Here is a 20,088-nt window from a genome sequence, read left to right on the forward strand (position 1 = left end):
ATCTATAGCAGTTTTGAGCCTGATTATGGTGTAAGACGGTAAGCCAATAACATCTTTCAAATATCCCCAACAAGATGTGGAACAAAGCTAAGAGAAGTAGGACATTTTAGTAGAGATGTAATAAAAGTTAAGTTACTTATCATTACTTTTTAAGTAATGATAAGTGGAAAACCACTGATTTAAACAGTAAAGCTTTAGATATTTAGCAGCTGGAAATATCAATTCTCAAAGCCTGTTTTTACTAGAGGGCAACAATATGTTTGGAGCCCACCAAACAGGTCTCAGGACTGTGAGGATGGTGGCAACACCTAATCACGCTGGATAATTAAAGTCGGAAATGGCACAGATTAAATCTAAGCGATCTAAAATATCACATTTGCAAATCTCCCATCATCCATGGCACTTAGACCTTCAATTGCCATCGCAGTACGCCGTTTTGAAGATCAAAGCATCCAGGTGCAACATTATCATGAAAGCAGAGAGAAGGTGTTTCAGTCACGGTGTTATGAAAGGGAGGGAAGCAATCCACTGGATGTCCTGGTGCTCGAAGCAAATCACTGACCTCACCGCGGGGCAAACCAACGAGACATCAGAGTGCCTGAAGAGAGTCATTTAGTGCTGGTTAATAAGATCCGCAGCACCCTGCTACAGTGCCTCATTGGCGGCGGGTGAAGGTGTGGGTGTTTGGTGGCATGGCAGTGTTTTAGGACACTGCGCAACACTGCGGCTCAGCGAACACGCACGGGAAGGTGATACGGAGAAGGTCAAGACTGAACCTGACGGAAAGTGAGGTGGGTCCAAACACGGAGCTGCCACTGCTGCACAGATGCAGCCCTCCATCAAATGCAGATGGGGGATTTTCACTCAACAGATGCATATGCACACATAAACAGGCCTACAGACATAAACTTTCCTTCCAGCCAGCACCTCATCTGGGTGATAGTTATTTCAGGAAAGAACACAACATCAGGACACGCATCGCCTCCAGCTCTATCCCATGTCTCTGCTCCCTCTGCCTCCTCTGCTCACTCCTTCCCTCTGGCCTTTCTTGTCCCACTCCTTTTCCCCTCCTTTACCTCCATCTAGTTCTTCATATCTCATTTCGACCCATTTTCCATCTAGATAATTCCCTCAACTTCCCAATCCTCCTTTTCCTCCTTCTTGAGCAGTTGGCTGTGTAACAAAAGAGCCTTGTTCGGCAGACAAGGTTACACTTAGTTAAGACTCGGGCAGCGGTCAGGTCACAGTTGCAGATTTAAACGGCAACCAGAGAACATGTCCAGAGATGGATGGCATTAATCACAGGAAAGGTGAGACTGAAATGCAAGTGCGTATCTGGGAGAATTGCAGCGGCGGATGGACGAGCATGGATGAAGGAAGGAGATGAGCGAGGAAAAAAAAAAAAAAAAAAGGCCTTGCTTTGAAGAGCCGTGAATGGCAGTGATGAGAGAGAGGGATGGACTCTGAAAATATGTGTCTGCGTGTGCACGTCTGCCAGCTCTGAGCAAACACACGATCCATCTACGGCGAACAAAAACTGTCAGGCTTGCTCTCAAACTATGATTACCAGCTCAGTTTTGTATGAGAGCCAGCTGATGCTACTACACTCGGTCTGGCGTTTGGATGCAGCAAATAAAAGTGACTTTTTTAAAAAAGATTTAAAGGCAGTGACATATACCAGGCGGGGGACTGAATCATTAAATCCCAAACTCTTTCAAAAGAAAGTTGATCAATCTTGTGAAAAATGTGTCTGTAATTACAGTTGAATTCAAGTGTTTAGATAAGTTGCGTAGCATTGGGTAGATCTGCATTTAAACTGATGTTATCTTCCACAGCCTTGGTGCAGCTTTGGCTAATTCTTCTTGACAAAATCGGTATAACTGAGTCAGCTTTGCTTTTTTAGAGGTGTCCACAGATTTTCTACGGGACTAATCAGGGCTTTCTGATCAACTTTATTGTCCTCAAGCCACTTTTTGAGTTAATTTGGTGATAATATTAGAGTCATTCTCCATTTACAATGTTTTCAAGCTTGAAAGCTTCTAATTTTTTCCTTTAAATGCAAAAATTCCATGTGGATGGCTCATTAATCTCATTACTCTATTTTATTTATTTTTTTAGCAGTAAAATATTTAGTAATCATAACAGCTAAAATCAGAAAGGTCTGGTTAGATTTAATGTCAAACAGAGACAGAAAATTTTATTTTTGTACAACGTATAAAATCAACTGTATTACATTGCTGAACAAAATGTGGAAATAATGCAAAGAGGGGGAATTACTGAATTGAACGAATTAAGTTTTGGTAAAGAGTTTAGAGTTTAATTAAGGGGTAGGAATGTTTACAATAATAAAAGTTTAAATTGACAGGCAGCAAAATTAGCAAAACACTGGACGTTTCTGTATGTAGGGCAAAAGTAGCTTAATTTTATAGAATTAAATCAGCTGAAAGTTAATAAGTCGCATTGTTTATATCTGTGTTATTTATGTTGATGGCCCAAATACACACAAAATTAAATTCTGCCTTGATTCATAGGCAGAATGAACTGAGTGTTTGTGCAACCCGATGATTTTCAGATTCTTATTCCTACATGATGTGATTTGGAGATCATTTGTCTGGCTTTGGAACGTGTAGCAAAAGACTTCAATAATGTTAATAAATCCCTTTGTAACAAATGGGTTATGGATTACCGCTCAGTGGAAAATCCCTTTGGCACATGTTTATCTTTCCCACTTGATGAAAATGGAATTTTAAATGTAGATAATCCTTTAATAAATAAGTGCGACACCATTTTCCTTCTCCCACAGATTTAGTGAGAAGCCGTGTGGTCCAACGTGAGGCTTTCGAATTTCATGACAATCTAATGTTCAAGACACAGCCATGAGAAGTGTGTGGACAGAAGCAGTGAGAGAAAGTACAAGACGCTGAACCGAGGTTCCCTTGTATGGAGCGATGAAAGAAAGTGAAAGACGGGAAGCAAAGCTGCAGCTTCTTCATGCTGAAACATAGCAGCGGAGGTATTTTGAGGATCTAATGAGCGCCTTGGGGCAGACCAAGAGATAACTTGAGGGATTACGTCTCTTAGTTGGCCTGGAAACGAATAAACTGTCCTGAAGAAGCAGAAAAACATTCATGTGTCTGGAGATGTAAAAGAAAACTTTCTTTTCATCTTTTTATATTGAAAGAATTTTGTCTAGAGCAACTTGATAGTCATTATTTGACATAAAACCAAATGGTGACTCACTGTGAATATCATATAAAATGTTGCATCACTTTTATTTACCGCTTTTGCGTCTCTTGATTTGCATGAAGGAAAAAAAAAAAGTTTTTAGCTCAGGCTCTTTGCAGCTTTAATAATAAATAGCAAATTTTTGTTTGCCTCTGGTTGTTCAAGACACCTGGCTAAGTGATGCCTCAAGCAGAACAGAAGAATGACATACTAGTGCCCCCAACTGGGGTTCAGCTGGAGAAAAAGCTTTATTGATTTTTTGTGTTTTTTAGTGGGCAGCAAAAAATTCAAGAAAAAACGTTACCTAACAATATAACATTCCTGATGAGGCAGAAAAAAAAGAGTGAAAAATACACTTAAGATTTTTACAGATCCTTGTTATAACTGTCCCAGGAAAAAAGAGGGCAGTTACTGATGTCAAGGTGCAATAAGGGGTTGGTTAAGGTAAGGTATGTTTGATGTATAAAGCTGTCAGTGCCCCCTACTGGTTTGGAAGACTGTAGGTCCAAACCTCTGAGGCCCATCTGAAGAGAAATAAAACTGTGTTCACCTGAACCTTCTGCGCCCGCCGCTTGTCTGCTCTCTGATTCTGGTGATAGATGCGGCTAAAGTTGGACACGATGACAGGAACAGGAAGGGCAATTACCAACACCCCACTCAGAGAGCAGATTGAGCCAAAGATCTTTCCTGCAATCGTCTTTGGGACCATGTCGCCATATCTGTGAGACACAGGGGAGAGGACAAAAAATAAATTTAGCAAAAATCTTGCAATGGAGACATGCGTAGCTAACCCCGCTAAATAAATCGTTGAAATATTTCTGCAAAGTCACTCTCCTTAGATCTGACTTTCATCTTTGCAACCGGCTTGTGCCGCATGCATCAATCCTCACAAGAATAAAAGCCGACCTGTTGACTGCATCTCCCCTATTTCCAGGGGAAAAAAAAAAGGCATCTGCAACCAAACCTTTTCCATCACCGAATGACACAGTTATGTCAACTGACTCACTCACTGAGATCTGATACTATTAACCTTTACAGAGGAGAAGGACAAGGACACTGTGAATGCCAGGCACATTTCCCAAAAGACATTTATTCCAATTATTTCTAAAATATTTGCAAGTCAGAAGCAATTTTTTTTGCACGTGCTCAAAAAGAGACAACTCAATTACATTACATATCTTAACAATTTTTCCCCAAGGGATATGCTCAGGGTGCTGGCACGACAGTGGAAAAGACAAAAGAGGAGAAATCATCCAAAAACTAAGTTAGCACCAGTTAAGTTGAAAAATAAAACAAAACTTATTTCTAACTGTGCTCATTTTTTTATTCATGACTAAAACCTTTTTTTTGTTTGTTTTTCTCAGAGGCAGAAGGTCAACTGAATGAACTGGACTAAACTTAAGTTAGTTACAAATAAACAAACAAATTCATTCAGTTGCAAACTGAGCAGTAAATATGTAAAGACTTGATGTCAAAAAGACAAATGTTTCCTTTTACAGTGAACTGTAACGTAGTTATTCAGTTGAAAAAAAAAGCAGCGCTACAAATGACTTCATTTTATATCGCTTTGGGGATGATTTCACTATTAAAAAGCCTCCGGCAAACACATGTTAAACACATGTTGACACATTCAGAAGCTAGTTTTTCTTCACTTGAACCACCGAGACAATGAGTCACTGAAACACTTTGGCTTTAGAGACGAGCAGAAAGTAAAAGTTGCGGAGGCAAAGCGAGGAAGACAGAAGCAGCTTGTTGCACATGAATCTGGCTCCATGGTGTCTTTTCACATTATCTGTGGTAGAAGTGAACGCAGAGTGTCAGAAACAGGGAAAAGCGAGTGATACCGTTTTCCACTGAGCCACAGAGTCCATGACAGACAAGTCCTGTAACACAGAGGTTACAGTAAGCTGATGTAGACGTCACGTTGTCAAAACCGAACTCAGTGTGCCACACAGAGATTATGGGTTTGTCAAGGAAATTATACACAGTACAGAGTTTTGCACACGTGTATAAGAAGGAAAACAGTACTTATGTATTTTATTAAAGGAATGTTTATCAATAATTCATATAGATCAAATTGTTTGCATTATATTATCTAAGTATGGACACACATATATGCAATGCTTGGGGACAAAAAGGTAACAATCTCATATTTTGTTGGACCACCTTTAGTTTTAATAGGACAGAATGGAAAAGCATTTATTTTCTCTCCCAACAGGTGACCTTCATCAGCAAGCATTCTCACATAATTACACAGATCCTTTAATACACGTACATAAAACAGCATGACAAAACCCATATAAAAGAGAGAATATTAACACTACTTTGGTAAACTTTTCAAAGGGAAGCAGCTCTCATATTAAGGAGTTTAAAGCAGATATTGCACAATTTCTTGTAGTTGTTTTTCCTGGATAGAAGAACCGTACATGTTGTGTCCGATGGGAGCAGCTAGAATGAACGATACATGAGGTCAGATGGATCCTCTGCGATCATCAGGGTTTCCTTCCTGATCACAAGCAGTTCAGAGAGAGGTTTTGAGGAGATCTAGTAAATTTGCTGGCCTGCTGAAATTGGACTTTTTGTCATCACTGACATCATTACTGCAATAAATATCAGAATTCAGTACCAGCATTGGATCTGATGTGGCCCATGTCTAATTACGCCTGTTGGATGGATTGTCCCTACAGTACATACCCACACAGATCATAAAACCTAATATGCTAAAGGTCAGAGACAGAATGAAAGAAAGAGTGAGAAAAATGTGGATTTATCACGATGCAGCTCTATGCAAATGTTCAATTTTTTTTTTTAGCAAAACACCTTTCGTTTGATATAATTAGCTGAATGTAAAAGCCAAACTTGATCAAGCAGTAGTAATTGATCTAACATATATTTTTTAAATATTGTTTTCACCCTGTAACTTACAAAAAAAAAACACTTTTATGTTGCATGTAAAATAGATTAAAATGAACTTGCCTTACCGCCTTCTTGTGAATTTATGTAATTCTTTCGTGCACAAGCATTTTCTTATAAATCTTATCAACATGATTACCATTTACAGACATATTCACAGAAACACGACCAGCAAAGTACAGAGAGGTATTTGGCTGCAGCCTCCGGATGCATTAGGTCCATTATAGGTGTCTAAAGACTTGGCAGAGTCCAGATCTACTAAATCAGCTGGTTACTGCTGCATGCTAATACACCAACTTGTGCACAAGGAGCTGTGAGTCATTTAAAGGCATCACACCTTCTGCAACAAAACCTAAAAATAACCAGGTTTAATATATATATATAGATGTCAATACTTTAAAAGTACTGTCAGTTCTTTTAGTTCTCAAACTTGCAACTAAATGACAAAAGATTAAGCTGGTAAACAAAGCACCCAGTGTAAAAGCTGATTGTTCGAGGACTTGGCAAAAAGCACTAAAGATGCTCTCCGAAACATAACAATAATCTGCTTTAGAAGTTGTGCTGATTTATAATTTAATGAGGCACTTCTCTTGCTGTTTGTTAGAGAAAGTAAAAACCCAGGACAGCCACACATACATGCATGAATTAAAAAAAACAAAAAAAAACACATACACTCACACAAAAGCCCATTTGGTTTATTTTGGTAGGGGAGATGAAACCTCATGCTCATTAGTCACAGTTTCCAGCATAAAAACAAGCCCAATATATGGCTGTTTGAGTGGAGGGTGTTTTGTTTTTTTGCAACAACAAAGCAAAAGCCCTGCCCACACAGAGAGAGAGAGAGAGAGACACTTCGGTCCACAACCATGACTGAGAGCATATTTACAGAGAACATTTATTCCCCCTTCCAATGTCTTTAATGGCCTTTCCACCCAAATTAGGATATACCAATCCCATCGCTGGTAAAAAGGTCCTATCACTACACATTTTATCTTCTCCCCTTTTCAGAAGATGTTTCCATTAGGGGGAATGAAAAGCTAATCATATTCATCTGCAAGATTTCTTTAATGGGATCCTATCAGAGGATCTGATGGAGGCCCCTCTCTGCTAATACTACAGTCAATTTGCCGCTCCCATTTAGTCAAGCTGGTCTGTCTCTGATGATACCATCTCTGAGTCATTGTAAGCCGCACAGAAACAAAGCTGGGCTTGAGTACAGTGGAAGGAAGAAAAAGCCGGCGCTACGTAGCGTAAGGCTGCACATATATGTGTGCCCGCCCGCGTCTGATAAGTTAAATGTAATTTCCTCGGCTCTGAATGCAGATGCAGCTGCTGATGTTAGAAAGTTGATGTTCGGCAGAGATGAAAAAGATGGATAAACAGAGGGAGGGCAAGGAGATTTTCTCAGCAGATGTAGAGCAGCCAGAAGTTTTTTTTTTTTTAAATCATTTCTCCATCTGTCTGCTTTCAAACACGCACAAGTATCTTTTTTTTACCCTCCGTACAGCTAGAGCGTGCTTCTGCAAATCCTGCACACAAACACTAAGGTCAGGCGGCGAGGTCAGTGCTCGGTCAGCGTTGTCACATCCCATCACTTGAAGTGCCATGTCTCGGCAAAGTGTATTTATAATGTCTCATATAGATAGATGGTGAGATAACTGCTGGGAACAGAGTGCTGCTGTGAAGGTGTGTGTGTGTGTGTGATGAATGGTCTAAACATAAACACATACGGTGTGATTATGGCTGCTCAGGATAACAGACAAACACTGCCCTATCGCAGAACGTAACATGATTTGTTGTGTACTGCTTTAAATCTATGAGACGAACTCATTAAACCAAACAGCGGCGAAATGCAGCTTCGCAACCAGAGCCGGCTTCTCTTTGTGAGTCAGAAGCTTTTCTGCACATGTACTGCAGATACATATTGTCACATTGATTTAGGTTTTTTTTCTGGATTTTTTTAAGAAGAGACTTTAAATGAGAGAGTGAGAACGAGAGATGGTTGATTGACATGGGAAGTGTTAACGGGTGGATTACTTTTTACAAAATGTCTCCCACCTGATTCCTTTCTAATTCTCCTTAGGTCTCTCCAGATAGGAGTTTCTACCGCAGCCCGCTTACAGTGGCTTAGCCACCACACGACTGAAATCATGTGAATAAAGACACGACTTTAAGTGTTGCATGCTTAATTAATATGGATAAAGTTTCTTAGTTGGTAGTTACTTGCTGCAATATTTAAAAGATAAAATCAGACAAAATTCATGGAGCAAGGGGCTAATTAAAACGTGAGGCTGGAAGTCCTTTCAGTGGATTGCTGTGCTTTTACAACTGCTTTATAGAATAATATAAGAATGGCAGCATTTGACATGGATCAAAACACCCACAGTCTTTGTTTCCACTGCCTGCCCACACACAGGCAACATCTTGATGTATGTCAACACATTCTCAAGTTGCACTCAGCTGTAAATTTACTCAGCAATTGGAGCTTTGCTCATCTGAAAGAGTTATCTAACTAGAATACAGACAAATGCCAAGTCCTTTCTTTATGAATGACAACACTGCTGCACCCAGAAGCTTAGAGTTTTATTTCCTTGTATGTTTCATGTATGTTTTTACCTTGTGAGGATAACTTCAGGTATAGAGCACTCACTATGAATAATAGGTTCATAAAAAACCCCCAAGAGTAATAAAAATCCACAGGAGAAAAGATAGTCCTGCATTTGATTTTTTTGCATGAGATGCAAGGCAGTTTCAGCAACACGGACAGTAACTATTGTGTTAAACAAAATGTTTAGCAGATTGCTAAATATTTCCGGTTATTTTTAAACTTAAATTAACATGAAATTCACATATATTACTTGTTGAAAAAGTGTTATCCATGTCAAGAATTTGCAGGTCGAAAATTGTGTTATATGAGACCAATAACAGAATGTATTTTTATTACAGAAATTTTGAGATTCTGAAAAATATGTTGATGTACTGTACAGGATATGCACTTAGTATGCACTTAGTTGTATGTATGACTTCTGTTCGTGCACCTTCTGCATGAATTACTGCATCAATCCGGCGCGACATTGAGGTGATCGGCCTGTAGCACACCTGGGAGGTTAATAAGGAAGCCCAGGTTGCTTAACAGCAGCTTTCAGCTCGATTGCATTATTGCATCAGGGTTCCAATTTCCTTCGTTCAGGTCAGGCAACTTTGGTTGCCAATCACCCACAGTGACGCCATAGTCATTAAATCAGGTTGGTACATTTGGTAGCGTTGAAAGGGACAGATGTTAACACAAAACGAAGTCAGCATCTCCATAAAGTTTTCCAGCAGAAGAAAGCACGAGGTGTCCTAAAGCTCCCAGGTAGACTTTGTACCTGACAGACCAACACCAGCAGATAAAATAGCCCTCCAAAGATTGCGAAATGTTCTCTGCTGAAAATGTAAAATTCACTTTCGTCTGAGGAAAGGACATTTGATCACTGAGCAAGAGCTCAGCCCATTTTCTCCTCAGTTAAGTAGGATACTTCTGATGTCCTACCTAGACGTCTGTGTGCGGTTGCTCTTAAGGCGCTGACTCCAGCTGGAGTCACTGCCTTGTGAATTGCCCCAAAACTCATAATGGACCCTGCTTCACAATAATCTTAAGATCAGGCTTATAGTTTTTGCTTGTGTGCTCTTTCCTATCACTTTTTTTTTCCAACAATTGGGATACAGCACTCTGAGAAAACAGAATTTTTTAGCAATGGGCTTTTGTGACTTACCTCCATTGTGGAGGATGTCAATTAGCTGAACTGTTCAATCAGGAGTCCTACATGTGGTCTTACATGTTTTCCAATTTTCTAATAAATTGAATTTTGTGTTTTTATCAGCTGCAAGTCATAATCATAAAAAAAATAACTTGAAACACTGTATATCCCTGTGAATGTATCAAATGAAGTAACTGAAATACATAAATGTTGATTTTCTGATTTTTAGAGGTGCAGCTGCAGCTAAAGTCAGAAAATCAGTAACATTAAATGGGTGGACTGGTAGAGTTGGTACTTAATTTAACAAATGCAAAGGATCATCTAGTCTCATCAAACCACATCCAGTTCACCCCGCCTAGTTACAATTAGGCATTCACAGATTCACCTAATTTTTCTGTGGGACGTGACTCCAAATCATTTTCTGACTATCGAACACGTTCAAAAGAAAATGCAGCTTGGAAAGCTGAAATACCTGAACACAATGTTACTTAACTTATTGGCTGGTGTTTGAAAAGCAGCTAATCCAGGAGCACTAATCATTTTCCTTCATGCTGATAGGCTGTACCCACAAAAGAGCAGATTAAGAAGACTATTATCTTCTGGGGTAGTGCTAAGACAGTTTCCACTGTGCGTATTAATTGATATTAAGATATAGTTGGTGGATGTTTTTAATTATTAAAGGAGGCATTTTAGAGGCAGTCTCAAACATTTGTGGATTTAGCTCTTCTCTGGCTGCTGTGGCCACTAACCCCAGTGAATACCAGGGATTTACTGTATGCCCATTTCAGGTTCTGCTACTTCAAAGCCAAGTAACAGCTAGTTGTATGTATGACTTCTGTTAAATTATTCATTACCACTATATTGCTTAAGAACATTTTTGAAAGTAAGTTGTTTGTGGAAAAGCCTGACCATAAATAGCTCCATGTATACCTTGGAGATTTACAGTGATGGTGGAGCTCTTTTTTTATTTTTTTTTATTTGGTAGGAAACGTGTCATGAGCTTGTGTGGCTTGGCTGCATTGAGTTAACCAGACAGAAAGACTCTCCTCTGTAGGCCTCTAACCCTTAACCATCCATCCATCTGTAGTCCTGTCTGACATTTCATGGACAGCCAGTCAAATGGAAGTAACTCAGATAACATACAGCTCTTCACGGATGGGCCAAACATCTATAATCACCTCCACAAATGTCACCACAGGAAAGCAAGAAATAAGCAGGGGGAGGAACAACAGGTACCGAGACAGACGGGCACAGAGAAAGAAAATTCACTGTGCGAGAATATACTGAGAGGAAAATGACTTGAAATACTGAAATCCAGCCCGCATCAATGTTTGTTATAAACCAGCCTTCAAGGACATTTTAAAGAGGAAATACAAAAATTTTACAGTATTACTCGCCTCTGCTTTGAGAGAGTTTTAAAGTGAAATACAAATAATCTTATAAGAATTTTACTTGTTAGAAAATTAAGTGCATTTCCAAAATACTGAATCTAGTTCGAGAATGCTCTACACAAAGAGACACATCACGACTTCCAGCTGGACAAATAGTGACTTTCTGAATAGATCACATAAAAACGCCAACCTTGGATTCAATGGAAGCTGCAGCCCTTGTGTGAATGGCAGCTCTCTGAATAGCATGTTAATTGCAGCGGTGACCTTGTTTTGAAAAACTGCACAATGGCAACCTGGGTACTGTGAAACCATGCCAACAAGCTGAAATCTAGAACGTGCCCTGTGAAAATGATAGATAACTGTCCCTTGCCAGCTGCCCGGGGTCCTCTGATAACTTCTCTGTTGCATTTATTGCCTGTCAGTCACTCAGTCAGTTCCTGGTGCCACCTGTTTTATCCACAAGAAGAAAAAAAACCTGCAGAAATCTATCGGATTCAATGTACTAATGTACTAACGGGTGGGTCACTGGCACAAGTGAGATTATCACAAAGCAGAAATGAACCATTGTGTTGCAAAATACAATGAGGCTTGCGGCTGAATCCTGACATCTAGGGTCATCCAAGGCCACAGCTCCTGTACAGTGGCTCATACCAGGTTTATCACTATGTCAAACCAGAAACTTGGTGTAAAATCCAATTTCCAGTTTCAGCTTTTCAGAACTCACTAAAAGAAAGGCATATAGGTTATTTCCTCATTTACATTTATCAAGTGATGAGAAGGGAATGGGGAAAGAAACACAGATAAATTGATAAAGTAAAGGGAATTACTCTCACCCTGCACTGCAGGCGGACGAAAGGTCATTATCATCACTCACTTCACAACCAATCTCACTCTGAATCACACTGAGGAATCGCCACCATCTTTTTTTAATGCACATACACACACGCACACAGACGCACACTTTGGGCTACATTCTAACTTGACTGCCACTGAAAAAATACAGATCCCCAGGTTATGATCAGATTTCAACAACTGTTTCTTTTAGTTTTGAGTGGGTGAGACGAGTATCAATATCGCAAAATTTGGGGCTGGAGAGATATGACTGTGATACTAGATAAGCTCTGAAAATAATAATTTCTAAACTTTCTAGATCCTCCCGTAATTGTTGGATTTCCTGGTAGCCTCACTTTGGTCAGACTCTCCCAGTGAAGCCATGGATAAAATCCAGCAGCTTGCCACCATCAACAACAGTCCACTTCAGGTTCTCCTCGGCCCAGGTGTGTAAGCTTCATCAGCGCGTACTGGATCCAAATGTTCTGACTCAAACCTCAGCCCATTCCTTGTGAGGCTCCTCCAAATTTATGTCTGGATTTTGCTTCCCTGTCCTCTCAATCCTGCAGCTTTCCTTGCTCCTCTTGCACCATTTCTTACTACACTTTTTTTTTTCTTCCACTCAACTTTCAATGAATATACTTGGTTACAGCACTCTGTGAACAACCAGCTTCTCTAGCAAAGGCCTTCTGTAGTTTCCTCTCTCTGTGAATGGTGTTGATGACTGGACGCTGGACATCTGTCAAGTCAGCAGTCTTCCTCGTGACTGCTGACTTGTCCTACTGACCCAGACTCAAAGACCATTTAGAGACTCAGAATGTTCTCTGAATCTGGAGAGACCATTCAGTTGTTTTATTTAATTAGCTTAATATTTATAAAATTATAATTTTCCGAGAATTGTAGGTTTTTATTTTCTGTAAGCCATGATCATCACTATTACAAGAAATAATAGCTTACGTCCCGCTATGTATAATTGTTCTATATCATATATGAGGCTTCCTTTCTGAAATAAGGGATACAAATAACAAACTTTTTTATGATATCCACATTTTTTGAGATCTACTTCAATTGTGGATTTTAAACAGAAAAAATAAATAAATAAAACAACTAAAAAGAGAGCCACAATGCTTTTGTTGAAGTACATGAGGCAGCTTTTTAAAGCCTATAGAATCTAAATGTCAATTAATGTATTATGATGATATACATGTAAATTTGTAGGGAACAGAGAGCTAACGCGCATTTTTTTCTTCACCTCTGAAGTCACTCAGCATACTTCTTCGCTTTAAATGCCTAAAACCTTTGACTCCTCGCAACTCCAAGTCTCTACATATCCCTAAAAAAAAAAAAAAAAAAAAAAAAGATGTTTGATGCTTGGAGGAGACTGTCTTTAAATCGACTTATTTGTCAGGATGTGCTAAATAACAAGACCCTGTCACAGGCTTTGCTCATTTGTGTGAGAAAATGTGTGTATGAGTAATCGTGCGCGACTGTGTTTGTGCCTGTCTTTGTAATAAGCGATTACCAGACTGTTTTCAACAAAACGCTTCAGTGAATCCACTTCCAAGAAAAACAAGGAAGTTCAAACACAATTACCAGAAGAGTTGAGCAGAACAACATTTAAATATGAATCACATGAGATAGAAAGAGTCCCTAAAGCTTGCACCACTGACTGCCTGCGCACTGATGATGAAAATCCATTCAGCTATTAACACATTTTCATACCGCATGCATATCAACAAGCTACGGTAATTCTCAGTCCGTGTGGAGAGGTGCACACTTTCAATATGGGTATATCAACATAACAGGAAAAATGCTTTAAAGGTTTGGAGAGCTGATAGGAGCTCGTTCATAGATAAAGCCAGTAATGTCTGCTGATAATTGAAAGAGGAAGCCCTTTATCTCTGCAGCAGTGAGTGCACTGAGCAGTGAACCACCGTGGCTGAGGTAAGGAGGAGGGCGGTCGAGGAGCTGAGGAACAATTACCTTGATATGTGGTTCAATTAAGCTTCAAACAAGAACTAACGACCCTCGGTTGAAACCTGCATCTCTGGAGAAATGTTTGGTTTCTGTGATGGATCCCCGCCACTGGAGGCAATTCAACAACAAAATGGAATTTAGGCATGCACAGGGGACGTCTCTTACTTGGTTATCAAACACACAGGGTGGGTAAGGCGCCGCGGTTCATGCCGAGAACGAACTTGGCAGTTTAAAGAAATGAAGCCCCGACAATATGCTCCATGATAGATCATGACAGGCAGCGCAACATGTTTGAGATCAATCAGAATTCCATTCGCCTACTGCTTGTTGATGCAGTTAATTAGATGTGAAAAATGGTTAATTCATTTTAAGAGAGCAAATTACCCATTTCAGTATTTATCAAAAAGTTTTTTTTACGACAGGCCAGCATAACTTAAGTGTCTACAGACAGATGTTTACACCTATTACAATAAGACAGAGATTCTTTTGCTTTGTTTGAATGATTATTTTCTGTATGGATTAATAAACGCAAACATCAATGATTTGGGTGCAAAAGTTTGAAAATATTATGAATTTTCTCTAAACCACAAAAGGAAAAAGTTATGCATACAGACTCAATTATTGTCTGTCATGCACCATCACTACAACTTTGTTAAATATCACTGGGAAAGTTACAAAAATCCACAAACATTTTGCAGCCATCAACCAATGACTACAAAGCTGTTAAATAAACAAACTTTTAAGCAGATATTATGCACACTTTTCATTATTTCTGTATGAAGTATGTTTCTTGGAATGGTTTGAGGTAGTTTTCTAATTTTTAATGTCATGTTTCCATTTCATTCAACAAAATTAAGAGAAAAATCTGTACTAAATCATGCATCCGGTTTTTATTTCTAACCTATGTTGTACAATAAGCATACATCAACATCATTCCACTCTGGAGAACATTTCAATAAATCATTAAAACCATAAAAAAGTACAAATACATTTATGCCTATAATGTATGTAAACTTCTGATCCAAACTGTTAGGAGGTTTCAGAGTTAACATGCAAAAAACAGTCAATGACTCGTCTTTCAAACAATAAGTTGCCAAATACATCAACAACCAAAGAATAATTCTTCACAATGTAAGACTAAAAATACTTAATGAATAAAATGATATGTTACATGATCTGATAGAAATCCACAAAAGTATTGCAGAGAAACGAATGAAGACTGAAAACCAATCCTTAAAGACGGTTATATCCTGCCCTGAGGTAACATCATGTTAGAAGCAAAAGGATTTGAGAAACTGAAACCATTTAATGAGTTCAGAAACCCTGATGGACACATAATTCAGGAGCACACGTTCCTCCCTGTCTTTCATCATCTGGAAAACAGTTCGGAGCCCATCCAGCTTTTCAGATCTCAGTTCAAAAGTTAACTACATCACAACATGGTGTAGCAGGTAGGCTTGTGAATCAGACTTTCATGGAAGGTATAGCTTATTTCATAAGCTAATGCACATCTTGCATTCAATAGAACAAATAGCGAAACCTGACTGCCCGGAGACTTGTCAAGTGCTGAAAACATCTGACGCATTTGAAAAAAATGAAATGTATGACAAAGGGGGCCCTTAACTATTGCGCAGGAGATTTTTCTTCTTAGCAGTGAAGCAAAAAGGTAAAACTAAATTACTTTCATCAAGAAACTTGTAAGCAGAGGGGGCTGAAGGGCACCAGCCCTACCTGTCTTGAGTTTTGTGTAAGAAAAAAGAAAGATATTAAAGTAAAAATACCAGATATGGCCACATTCTTTCATGAAATTCCATGATGTTTTCTTCTTGCGCTGAACTGGTTGTTGTGTTAATCTTACGCTATTTATGTTTTCCCCTAGTTCTGTTTACTCCAAGCGCCGTCTCTGAGAATGAAAAACCAAGTCTCTTCAGTTATTTATTTATTTTTTTTATATAGAATAGAATTAAACAGACTAGTCTTTATTGTCCTTATATGTGGGGGCACAATAAAATTAATAGAAATTCACTGAGCTATGCACTGCAGACGTTTGAACAGTCATAAAAACTCTCAGCTCCTTAACATTTGGGCTTTTAAAACTATCGACTGGAGTCAGTAAATCTTGCTGTAAAGGCTATGAGTGACTCCAGTTTGCAATGCTGCTTGATAAGCACTGATCAGAGACCAGACAGATGTAATTATAAACTATTGCAAATAAAGATGGAGATATCGATGCACTTGACTGCAGGGAGGATGAGACTTATTGTGTAATTTGTATGAATAATCTTTCTCTTTGCTTTGTAATCCACCAGCAAAATACAACAGAGGAAGGAGTTTTCTAGTTTATTTAGCTGCTTTAAAATAAATAAATAAATGATGAAGCTTTAATTACTGCTATTATTAATTAGCAGTCGTTTGACCCGTTTCAAGTCGTGACACAACAAACGTTGGATCCTCCATCCTCAAGCGCTGCGAAATCAACAGTTTACTACTTTGCTTGGCTGCTTGTTTTTACAAGAAAATAAAATGTGTGTGGGGGGGAAGTATTGATATTTTTGATGCAGTGTCACAACGGGGACTTTAGTGAGCCAACTAAGAAATATTCCATGAATTTTTAATAAAAATCATACATCTGATGCTACTCCATCTAGCCAGTCTGTATGCTTCTGATGAGCAATTCTGTTTGTGTTGTGCCTTTGATTCCGCTAATGAGATATGTTCTACCGTCGGTGCTGTGATTAAGGTTTCTGCTACATGAAAAAGAAAAAAAGCAGAGACGCTCATACTGCAGAATGCAATTCCGGCTTCTGGACTCATTCAGAGCATGCACAACAAATGCAACACCTCTGTCAAGACAATGATCTCTTTCTTTTATTTTTTAGGTCAGAACGACCCGTAAAATCTAGTTTGACTTGTGCACATCCAAAAGATAAGTTTAGCTTAAGGGTTTGCATGAAAATAGCTGATATCTTTATGCCTTAAATACATGTGAGTTGTAACATTTCATCTTGTTGATGGGTCCAATTAACTGTAAACGATTCTCATGCTTTCTGCTTGCAAAAATAACACAATTCAGACTAATCGGTTACAGTAAACTTAGTGTTGCTAAACAATGCAGAACTGTCTTAGACAATATTTGTTGTTTTTTTTTTTAAAGAGATACTTGGCATCAGACTAAACTTCAACAGATATGTTAAAATAAAAGTGATTTTATTAGGTTTGTAAAAAAGGATCTGCAGACTCCGTTATCAGTTTGTAAGGTCATTCAGTTTAAAGAAACCTCAGAAGAAAAGTAATTATTTTGTTCTCGCTCCTTCTTTGGCCATGCTTTATTCCTGATAGAGCTGATATCCAGAGATTTAAAGATGAAACAGTGCAGTGAGATAAAATAAATAAATAAATAAAAGCATCTGGGAAAGGTTAGAGGCTGAGAGGTCAGGGGTCAACTTTGTTAAGCAAGAGCTCCTACAGTAATAGAAGGAAGGGGACCATGGCTGGTCCAATGCAGATCTCACAGAAGGAAGAAAGGAGCAAAAGAAACAAAAGCAGTAGATAAAAAATACATTAAGGCAGGAGACGGCTGGAGGGATGTAAATGCAGAAGACGGGGTCTGCTGAAAGGTAAACGAAAAGAGAAAGTGGGTTTGGAGGGTGACCCAGAGAGTGACAAACACCAAATGAGATGGAGGGTGGAAAGGAGAAGATAGAGTGATAGATAAACACAGAGAGAATTGTAAAGCACGTTTCAGCCGTCAGATTGCCTCTGCCTCAAATTCAGAAACCGGACTGCATTTGTTTAACTTTGTGAGACCATTTCCTTCTGTTGTGATAGCGGAACTCGTTCCTCTGTGTGATTTTTGTGTTTGTGACGATCAGCTAGCTCACTGAGTGCCTCTGAATGGATCTGCTTGCAAATGTGGGTTGGTCTGATGTAGCCATAGGAGTAGCGGTTACCGTCAACAGGTGTTGCTCTGTTTCATTTCTTGCACTGCAAGTGGCTGCGACACAATAGCATGAAACTCACGTTATTATCAGAGGTGATACAATTTTCTTTTATTGTTTTCCTGCCTTGGCTTTGTACTGTAACTCTGCAGCCACAATTCTACAACCCAATTCAATGTCAGTGTGTCAATTTGGAGTCTAATGTGCGAACAAAGTCAGTATAAGAAACGGTATCAGAAGCTTTCAGCCAAGCCTGGAAATATTGACTTAAATCTTAAACCTGTGAACTTTTTCCAAAATGTGCAGGGAATTAATTAAAGTTCAGATCAGCTGTTTTTACCCTCAATATTAGAGCTGAAGTGACTTTTTTTTTTTTTTTTGTGCCTCACAAGTAAGAACTTGTAGATTTTAATCTGCCCCGACAGACAATCAGATCAGTAAAACCAAGTTCAGAGAAAGTGTTTAAACTGAATGACTCGCACAGAGTTCATGGGTAGGTTTTCCATCCCGACTTTACGTCAAAGGAAAATCTTCTTGTAAATCCTCTCAGGTATTTGTCAATAATTTGGAGAATTTCACACTGAAAACATGCAGCTTTTTCATCTGTCCTCGTTTCAACACCACAGCCAGCTCTTCCTCTCAGTTCTTTGATGTTGCCTGTTGTCATGGGGACATCGCGAGCGCTGCAATGCTGAGCAGCATACAGAGTGCCGTGTTACTGCGGTTAAAAGGGTTACATTAACAACAGCAGCAGGTTACATTAGAGCGCGGCTACATTACCCATTAGAGGTAGCAAAACACATTTGTGGCAGGAAGGCCAGCGCTATTAGCATTTAGCGCCAACTTAACAGGACTAAGCATTCAACCTATTTGATTTAAGTGTAATTTATACTTGACAAGTTTCTGAGAGTCAGAACTTCAGCTCTGAACCTCCAAATTACTATTTGCAGGAGTGAAGATAAAAAAAAGCAATATGAACAGAATAAAACAGAAAAACATCCAATAATCCTGCATCTCTCTCTCTCTGGCACTGATAGCGGATGCAGGAGGCGATACGCACAGTTTGCTGCTCTCCACTCCTTGAATCAAAGTTTTCTTGTCAGATTGTTTATCTGCGGCCAGCAATATTGGCTCGCAACAGGCTGAGCTTATCACACACTGTTTTGCAAAGCCTGACTTATTGACTATGAACACAGCCAACATGGCTCCTCTCATCAGCGTCCGTCTCAACAGCAGCATCGACTGTACTGATCTATGACCAAGTCTGACGGAGGGCCAGTCAGTGCAGCTAACGAGAGCCGGCCGGCGCTTCCAAATCTGCTTCAGGCTCTTCAATCCTCCAAGTCTGAAAAAATATGTCATCATAAATTGACTTCTTCATACGCGAAAAGAAGAATACTTAAAGAGGGCTTGGAGAAGTCCTTTTCAAATACTGCTTCAATTTTAAATGCAGAGAATGAATTGCGGACCCTGAAAGGTTATTACAAACTCACGACCAAACAGACATCAGTGTAATTAAATGCAACGCTTCATAACTTCAGTGAATTACAGCAATGATTCTTAACCTTTTTTTTCCCCCTGGAAATTCACTTTATTAAATGATGAAGACTATGTCACCATCACCACTTTCAAGCTCCCATGCACATTACATTTGCATACACCAACTGTAAAAAATAAGCCACTAATTTACCTTTTTTTTTTGTTAGTTAAAACATCCATACATACTATTTAGAAGCTCTTGCCTGTTGGTCCCATAATGTGTTAATGTTAGTAGTAGCCAGATCAAGACATTCACATTTATTAAACTATTGGCTTTAGGCTGGTTTTCTGTTCTGGTTCTGGTTCTGGTTCTCTGGTTCTATGCTGCTTGTCTTTCACACTGACCACTTAAAGTGCGTTTACACAAGAGCCACATTCACTCAAACAAGTTCACATTATACACTGATAAGCAGATCAGTGAGCAACTTGGGCATAAGTGATATGCCCATAGGCAGAACAGAATGTGCCAGGTGAAGATGCTGGAATCAGCAATGCTGGAAATTACTGCTTTTCCCACTGTGCCAGAGTTAGTTA

General features: G+C 39.1%; 1 protein-coding gene across 3 annotated transcripts in view; it reads right to left on the reverse strand.

Annotated features, from left to right (window-relative positions):
• kcnd3 (potassium voltage-gated channel, Shal-related subfamily, member 3) overlaps positions 1-20,088 on the reverse strand; it is a 117,823-nt gene that overhangs the window by 19,439 nt on the left and 78,296 nt on the right. For all 3 annotated transcript variants that reach the window (XM_008413848.2, XM_017305825.1, XM_008413846.2), the window contains one exon: positions 3,776-3,944. In XM_008413848.2, coding sequence (XP_008412070.1) covers positions 3,776-3,944 — 169 coding nt within the window. The remainder of the gene's footprint in view (positions 1-3,775; positions 3,945-20,088) is intronic.

Source organism: Poecilia reticulata, linkage group LG7, assembly GCF_000633615.1.
Source record: "Poecilia reticulata strain Guanapo linkage group LG7, Guppy_female_1.0+MT, whole genome shotgun sequence".
In the NCBI taxonomy this organism is placed as follows: domain Eukaryota; kingdom Metazoa; phylum Chordata; class Actinopteri; order Cyprinodontiformes; family Poeciliidae; genus Poecilia; species Poecilia reticulata.